Here is a 9,381-nt window from a genome sequence, read left to right on the forward strand (position 1 = left end):
TATTTGATGTCACAATAAATTGTGTTAGTGTTAATATTTGTACGAAAATAGCGTTTAACAGTTCGCTAGCTTGATGCTAACCAAATTTAGCTTGGCTAAGTGTTAGTTAGCTCTAGGCTAGTTAGTTTCAGTCAATGTTAGCTTACATGTTAGTGATTAATAATGTAGTTGTTGTAGCATTGTTTTGCATAGGGCTCCAGTAATTTAGTTTTTTTTCGTAATTGACATAGATAGTTCAGTGAGTTATTTATAATGTGAATGTGTCATGTATGGTGAGTCCAGGTTTGGATGAACTCCAGGTTTGGATGGGCAAGTATCTTGACGGGTTCCAGGAATGGTGGGAGGACAATCTAAATGTAATTATCTTTGCATACAACAGCAGCGTCCAGGCCTCCAGAGTACTCACCCTATTGCCTGCTCTCCGGACAGGAATCACAGCTGTTAACTGAGATAAACAATGCAATTGTATATACAATTATTGCATATACCGTGGTATAAAAATCATGTGATTGACTTAGTGTTTGTCTATTGCTATTTCTGTATGACGTACTTTGAGATCACTGAAACTCCACCTGAAGTGGTGGAAGTTGTCGAACCAGATCAGAACGCCTTCGAGGACCACCTTCAGGCATGGGCTGGAGGTTTTAGACCAGGTAAATTTTCTTGTCCACTGTTAATTTATTTTCTGGCCTTCCAATAGATATATAAGAGATGTATTTGTAATAATATGAAATATAATTGCATTCATTTCTGTTATCAATCAAGGTGAGACTGAATATGGACAAGACGCAGGAGAAACAGAAGGAGAATCACCGGAGGAGAATCAAGGGGACCAAGTGCGGGTTAATTATCCGGGTTAATTATTTGGCTTGGAAGAAGGACAAAAGGAAAGCAGACCTGGGAAACCTTGCTGCTCTTTCGTTCCTAGCTGGGGTCACCATCAGTTAAGGTGAATATAAAACCTTAGATGATAACTGTTTGCATTTGCCTCCTCGTGGTGGGCAACAACAGCAGTACCAACACTGGCCCAGGGGTTTCTCCAAATAGACAATCTCAAGGCTAACCACTGGGTCTTGTAACAGCTGCTTCCATGTAGGTACGGTTAAGGTGTATAACTCCAGTGGTCATGACACCACCCTGGAGTTTCTCTCATCTCATCTCTCTTTCTTTTCCAGGGACCATCCCTTACCTCCCTCATCAACCCCACTGACATAAAACATTACAGACAGGTATCCTTTCTTTTCTGTCTGCCAATAACATTATTGTATGTCTAATCAAACATTTAAATTAAATAATTCAATAACTGTATTTTTACATACCTGATAAACCTGTAACCTGTGTGTTTGCTTGTTTACATCTGTCTCCTACCCTGTTCCCTTTACTCTGCTCATGTTCTCCAGGACCTAGGAGCTCTGCCTAACACCCAGACATGGATCCTCCTGATGTCCTCCATTACCAACCACCCTCCCAACTTTTCACTACATAAGCTTCTGTTGTTGTCATGTTGTCATTATCTGCTAAGAAAGAGCAAGAAAACTATCATACTGGGCATATAATGTGAGTTGCACAGATTAGCTAAAAACACTAGCACTGCAAACACTCAAAACAAATAGAGCAGCAGCGCCTGGACTTTGCAGTCTCCTTCTTTGAGTCCCCCTTCTGAGACTGACTGCCTGTTGAAAACAAGTGACATGCAGAACCTCCCATTCACACAGCACCCACCTCCTCTCTATTTCACACACCATAATTACAATTTTCAGTCTATAATTGCCATCAGAGTGGACAAACAATATGTGAAAGTAGATTGACATCGGTGATTTTCAGGTCAGAGAAAGAAGTCAGAGTTTATGAATTGGAATTTCGAGTTGGATGACCCTTCACAACAACAAAAAAATCCTAGTCTGAGCTTTTTTTTACAGAGTTCCCAGTTGTATTGAATACACTGAAGTCAGAAGTCAAAGATTGCCGAGTTCCGAGTACATTTTTTAATGTGCCGCTGGAGACTGAGTAGGGCTACCTCTAACAAAAAGGCTCTTGTGTCTGTATTGATCTGAGAAATAGGCATATCTACACAGTAATGGTGACTTGCTGCGATATCAACTAGCCTAATAATTTGTGTATTGAGGTGATATGCCTATTTTAGCTAAATCGACAAATGAAATTGATTAGGTTACTCTGGCAATTAAAAATATTTTTTTACAAAATCATGTACATGTAGACGTTCGCTCATGGTGAGATCTTTAATAATGAACAAAACAGACACTTCAACTAACATGTGACATATGGTAAGATCTTTCATAATAAACTTACAAGCAAACTGACACGTTATGTGTCAGTGCCACATTACACCACATGAACACTACTAAACACTACTTGTACATGACGTGTACGTGTCACGTGACGTGAACGCGTCGTTGGCACTATGAAAAAATATGTTTGGTGACTTGATGAAAGATATTGGTAGCGTCACGAGGCTTAATTCTGGCACTTATCACCCCCTATAGTCACCTGTAGAGCTCACTGCTGTTGACGTCAGGTAGGTAATAGAACTCCACTCATGCAGGCGTGGCCAAACGTCTCGCGGGTCTCTGAAAAGCGCTTTTTTGTTGAATGCGAACTATTTTTAAAATCGACAAACTGCTAAAATGAATAACGGTTTACTATTATCGTGAACATTTAAACAAGAGAGGAATTTATATGGTATTTAAGTCTACTTACACATGCTTTGAACGAATTAGTTGTTGAAGGGCGTGATGAGGGACCGCCTGGGCGATTTGACAGCGGTGAGTATCACTATCGGAGAGAATGGAAATAACTAGTTAACATTTCTATCTAGAAACTAGGACGTCTGCTTTGCGTTTCTTTTTCCTTCTCACTTTAAGTTTCAGTTAAATTGTTCATGAAAATGTGAATTGTTTCTGTCGAGTCATTTCGAGTCAACTACGACTCTTGTCTGTTACAGTACAGTAGCTGTAGGCTTTATTGAACTTTAGCATAAAATTAAGGAACTATTGGTATTGTCGGTTTATTCGATGGCAACAGGTGTACTGTACGATAACTATATATATATATGTTAGCCTTTTAATCCGTGTGCCAGCCAGGTAGGTTAGTGTAATGAGGGCCTACACCTAGCTACTATTGTCGATGTTACATTTAATTCATTATTAACTGTTGTGTTTCTTGTTCCTATAAATGGGTTGGTCAAGGTTATTGATGCCTATGACTCCAAAGGTCCTTTTAAAAAATATTTGTTTTTAAACATTTTATAGCTTTAACTAAGGCTATTCTAATGTGAGTAACGTTATATTTTAGGAATTATTTTATTCTCCCTCTGGCATTACACTTCACAATGGTAGGACTGTGCAGTTAATTTTTCACAATGGGGTGCTGAAATAACATGTAATTGGCATGGCAGGCCTAGTATTTTCTTTGGTTACAGAGGCCTTCCACTGATCAGACAATTATTTTCACAGAACAGCAACAATAACCCTTTTAATGTGGATGATGATGATGGCACCATCACATTGGATAACAATTCCCACAGGGATGACTTCTTGAAACAGGTAGTCTACTTGGAGCTTTAAGTTTGCATAGTCAAGCGTCTTCTCTAACTCTGTTTGCCAAAGTCTAGCCAATGTGTGTTAAAAAATGTATTCTGTTTCTTGCTGACTGTTGATTCCTTTCAAATGTCACTGTAACCCTCAGTGAGGGTAATACAATGTTTTGATTATAAAAGCCTCTGTTGTGTGTAAACTAATGAAACATGTTGTGTTTGGAAGGTGGGGGAGGTGCGAGGCCTCATCGATAAGATCTCTTCCCAGGTAGATGAAGTGTTGAAGAAACACAGCGCCATCCTCTCTGCCCCCAACCCTGAGGAGAGTGAGTATGGCCTCCTCACAGCTGCACACATTCACACAAATTGTCTTAAAATGTGAAAAGTACAGGAAAACCACATTTGAATGAAAATGGTTCCTCTCCAGGATGTTGTCCAGTCTGGAAAAGTCACATATTAAATACAAATGAGCCAGGCAGGAAACACTGCCTATAACTCCAGCCCAACCAGCCTGCCCATTTCTTCTAATAATCATCTGTTATTACTGGATTAAGGAAGTGCCAGACAACCTTTGGCTGCTGATGACAATCTTTTTTTTATTGCTTAAATGCTTCATATGTTTTCTGATGGAAATGGATGTCGATTTCACATTGAGAAATCTGCAGTCATATCTAGGCATGAACATTTTATTCTACGATGGCTCCAACAGAATAGCCTGCATTGGACTGAATGATATTAATATTATACAGCACTGTGGTGGGAGACCAGGTCAATATGCCACCAACAGATTATAGATGTTCCCAGAACAGTTGTAAAAGGCAGCATGTAGTGACTTCAATTGGCACCTCTGACCAGTCACTTGCTGCCTTTGATGTGCTGTCTCCATGTTTCTCCCTTCAGGCACCAAAGATGAACTGGAGCAGCTCACCAATGAAATCAAGAGGAATGCCAACACAGTGCGGGCCAAGTTAAAAAGTGAGTTCATAATAAATCAACAATTTCCTGTGTGTATCAAGAATGGTCCACCACCCAAAGGACATCCAGCCAACTTGACACAACTGTGGGAAGCATTGGAGTCAACATGGGCCAGCATCCCTATGGAATGCTTTTGAGACCTTGTAGATTCCATGCCCTGACGGCTGTTCTGAGGGCAAAAGGGGTGAAACTCAATATTAGGAAGGTGAGTGAGTTAAAAAGTGAGTTCATAATAAATCAGTTAGACTGTAAGCTAGGGTATGAATGAAATAATATGTAAGTGGGAGAACTAGAGAGTACTATATAATGAGTTTGGGAACACTTCCCTCAATTCAGAGGGATTTTAGTTTATAAGGGAGATTTGACTTGCAAAGTAGCTGTACGTACGGGAAAGCTACCCTCTGCACACCTGGTCATAGGTAAACACATGGCTGGAATAGTTTGACCCCCACTGCTAACAATATAGGTATGTAGAGGTGTGTGTCTTAACTGCCTCTGCATGTATGGGAATATGTTAAGATGATGCATACACTTGTAAGTTGGACTAATTGTTTGCTTTCATATGCAAGTGTATGTTTGGAGTTTAAGTAATGTATTGATGCATACAGTATGTGTGTGTGCATTAGGTAATACACTGAGTGTTAAAAACATTAGGAACACCTGCTCTTTCCAGGAAAAGACTGACCAGATGTAAGCTATGATCTCTTATTGATGTTACCTGTTAAATCTGATCCACCTCTACGCAGACGACACCATTCTGTATACTTCTGGCCCTTCTTTGGACACTGTTAACAACCCTCCAGGCAAGCTTCAATGCCATACAACTCTCCTTCCGTGGCCTCCAATTGCTCTTAAATACAAGTAAAACTAAATGCATGCTCTTCAACCGATCGCTACCTGTACCTACCCGCCTGTCCAACATTACTACTCTGGACGGCTCTGACTTAGAATACGTGGACAACTACAAATACTTAGGTGTCTAGTTAGACTGTAAACTCTCCTTCCAGACCCATATCAAACATCTCCAATCCAAAGTTAAATCTAGAATTGGCTTCCTATTTCGCAACAAAGCATCCTTCACTCATGCTGCCAAACATACCCTTGTAAAACTGACCATCCTACCAATCCTCGACTTTGGCGATGTCATTTACAAAATAACCTCCAATACCCTACTCAACAAATTGGATGCAGTCTATCACAGTGCAATCTGTTTTGTCACCAAAGCCCCATATACTACCCACCATTGCGACCTGTACGCTCTCGTTGGCTGGCCCTCGCTTCATACTCGTCGCCAAACCCACTGGCTCCATGTCATCTACAAGACCCTGCTAGGTAAAGTCCCCCCTTATCTCAGCTCGCTGGTCACCATTGCATCTCCCACCTGTAGCACACGCTCCAGCAGGTATATCTCTCTAGTCACCCCCAAAACCAATTATTTCTTTGGCCGCCTCTCCTTCCAGTTCTCTGCTGCCAATGACTGGAATGAACTACAAAAATCTCTGAAACTTGAAACACTTATCTCCCTCACTAGCTTTAAGCACCAACTGTCAGAGCAGCTCACAGATTACTGCACCTGTACATAGCCCACCTATAATTTAGCCCAAACAACTACCTCTTTCCCTACTGTATTTAATTAATTTATTTATTTTGCTCCTTTGCACCCCCATTATTTTTATTTCTACTTTGCACATTCTCCCATTGCAAATCTACCATTCCAGTGTTTTACTTGCTATATTGTATCTACTTTGCCACCATGGCCTTTTTGCCTTTACCTCCCTTATCTCACCTCATTTGCTCACATCGTATATAGACTTGTTTATACTGTATTATTGACTGTATGTTTGTTTTACTCCATGTGTAATTCTGTGTCGTTGTATGTGTCGAACTGCTTTGCTTTATCTTGGCTAGGTCGCAATTGTAAATGAGAACTTGTTCTCAACTTGCCTACCTGGTTAAATAAAGGTGAAATAAAATAAATAACTAAATAAAAATCCACATCAATCATTGTAGATGAAGGGGAGGAGACAGGTTAAAGAAGCCTTGATGCAATTGAGACAATGTGTATGTGTCATTTAGGGTGAATGTGCAAGACAAAAGATTTGAATGGGGGATGTTAGTAGGTGCCAGGCACACCAGTTTGAGTAAGTCAAGAACTGCAACACAGCTGGGTTTTTCACACTCAACAATTTCCTGTGTGTATCAAGAATGGTCCACCGCCCAAAGGACATCCAGCCAACTTGACACAACTGTGGGAAGCATTGGCGTCAACATGGGCCAGCATCCCTATGGAATGCTTTTGAGACCTTGTAGATTCCGTGCCCTGACGACTGTTCTGAGGGCAAAAGGGGGTGAAACTCTATTAGGAAGGTGGCCCTAATGTTTTGTACACTCGGTGTATATTGCGTCATGCTGACCGGGCCTTGCTGTGTGTTGGCAGCCATGCAGGACAGCCTGCCTGAGGATGAGAATGCAAACACAGCCTCTGTGGACCAGCGCATCCAGACAAACCAGGTCAGAACTGGACCATATGTTAACTACAATACATTTGTTTCAGACATAGACCCTAATGGAGTTCTCTGTGTGTGCCGTTTGTCTCCCCACCTTCAGCACACAAATCTGATGCGCTGGTTTGTGGATGTCATGACGGTGTACAACGAGACCCAGATGTCCTTCAGGGAGAGGTGCAAAGGACGGATTCAGAGACAGCTGGAGATCAGTGAGTGCTGGGTTTGCGCGCACAGAGAGAAACATTATTACCTTCTTAGCCTAGACAGTCACCTGTTTTCTGTGTGCTGTACATCTTTATCAGCAAACAGGAGTGTTCTGAGAGGGGGAGGTATACCCTGGCCACGCCCTAAGATTACAGAATGGGGAGCTTGCAACAGGAGACACCTGTGTTTAGTGCTGCCTTAGCAACGGTTTTCAGGGTTGTGTGGGGGAGGGGTTGCAATATATGTAGTCAGGTGACCAGAGGAACAGGAGGTGTGTTCTTTAGTTACTGGTCTGCTGTTAGTGAGCCCTTGTAGTTAAATTGGAAAACTGATTTTACAAATTTTCTTTCTTGAAGCTGGGAAAGTGACCACTGATGAGGAGCTGGAGGAGATTCTGCACAGTGAAAATCCTGCCATCTTCACCTCTGATGTGAGTGGCATATTCTTAGAACACTCGTGTATCACTACACAAATAAATCAAAAGATGTAAGTATAAAAGTGAATTGAATTATTGCACTCATTTCCTTCTACACGGTTACAGCTTTGTGGATTGTTTTGCCACATCATAAATGTCTCAACCTGTACTTCTTCCTCCCTGTACAGATCATCTCCGACTCCCAGATCACGCGCCAGGCTCTGAATGAGATCGAGTCTCGCCATAAGGACATCATCCGCCTGGAGTCCAGCATCAGGGAGCTCCACGAGATGTTTGTTGACATGGCCATGCTGGTGGAGACTCAGGTGAGATGGATGTCACAAAGGGAAAAATGTCTTGGAACAAAACTGCTTTGTGTATAAATCCTCTATCCTATATAATCACATTTGTCAATGTAAAAGCATATACGAATTTAAATATGGTTTCAAAGATCCCCTGGAAAACCTGTATTGTGATCTGTGTGTTGTCCTGTGTGTCCAATAGGGGGAGATGATCAACAACATAGAGAAGAACGTGAGCAGTGCAGCAGAGTACATCGGCGTGGCCAAAGTGGAAACCAAGAAGGCAGTGCGGTACCAGAAAGCGGCACGCAGGGTAAGACTTTTCCCCCGTTTCCCCAGCCTTTTCAAGAGCAACACCACCGCCGTCCCCAACGAACCAAAACCCACTGCTGTCAAATGAGCCACTATAACCATAGCTTGTCTTGCTGCCACTGAACATGCCATTCAAGTTAGCACTGTGAATGAAGCTAATGTCCCGTTCAAGGTCAGCCAATCATTTGTAACGCTGTGAAGCTAATGTCGCACGCCTGAAGCTTTTATTAGATTTATCACAGAGAACCTAATCTCTCAGGAGTCTAGCGTCACATTTGATGAAGGGAAGATGGTATCACACCATAGAGCTTCCCGATAGGTTAAGCACAGAACTGCTATGCAAACTGCCTGTAGAAGTGTACAAACTGTGAAATGTTAGCCATGGCCCTTGCCTCTGTTTGTGTGATGTTTGTGCTGTTTACCTGTAATGACCGTTGGAAATAAATGTGACTTGAAATTAAAACAGACAATTATTTGAATATTTTTATTAATGTATGTTTGGCCTAGTACACACTATTTTGACATAAAGCCTAACATTGTGCTTCTTGTTTGTTTTGGCAGAAGTATGTCATAATTGCCATAGTCGTGGTGATCCTGCTTGCTGTAATCGCACTTATCGTTGGTTTGTCTCTGGGTCTAAAACTGCCCTCAACCGCACAGCCTTAGGTAATTACTACTGATCTACACAGACAAACACTGTCTGTCCTGATTTAACACACACGTAGACAAATACTGTCATGTCCTATAGCAGTTTGCATTTAACTCTCTAAATGCAGTCCTGTTAGTCAAATACTGACCGGTTTATTACTATGGCAACTTATACGTAAGACTGTCCACCCCTGGCCTGTGGGCTATAGGAAGTAAGGGCCCTGAACTTTTCCTTTTTTTAACATTTATCTTTTAGTTCTTAATTCATTGCTTTTTTAATGAAAGACTGTATACTATGTATTTGGGCAATGCAGCTGATTCAATTTTCCTTTTGTTCCCCACTCCTTTTCCTGGACAGCTCTTCTTTTTCACAGAAAATGCTTTATCTTGCTATTGGTGGGGTTGTTAGTGTCATCGTTTTAGCCATTATTATGGGGTTGAGTGTCTCATAGTGTCCCAAGCCCC

The 9,381-nt window shown here is 41.6% G+C and overlaps 1 protein-coding gene across 1 annotated transcript; it reads left to right on the forward strand.

The window, feature by feature from the left end:
- The first annotated feature begins 2,753 nt into the window (after positions 1-2,753).
- LOC139388125 (syntaxin-2-like) lies at positions 2,754-8,934 on the forward strand. The gene is made up of 10 exons (XM_071134698.1): positions 2,754-2,783; positions 3,474-3,563; positions 3,780-3,879; positions 4,454-4,528; positions 6,966-7,039; positions 7,136-7,244; positions 7,596-7,669; positions 7,843-7,980; positions 8,159-8,269; positions 8,830-8,934. Exons 1-10 carry the CDS (start codon positions 2,754-2,756, stop codon positions 8,932-8,934), a joined length of 906 nt encoding a protein of 301 aa, XP_070990799.1.
- The last annotated feature ends 447 nt before the right edge of the window (positions 8,935-9,381 follow it).

Source organism: Oncorhynchus clarkii, chromosome 29 (genome assembly GCF_045791955.1).
Source record: "Oncorhynchus clarkii lewisi isolate Uvic-CL-2024 chromosome 29, UVic_Ocla_1.0, whole genome shotgun sequence".
NCBI lineage: Eukaryota > Metazoa > Chordata > Actinopteri > Salmoniformes > Salmonidae > Oncorhynchus > Oncorhynchus clarkii.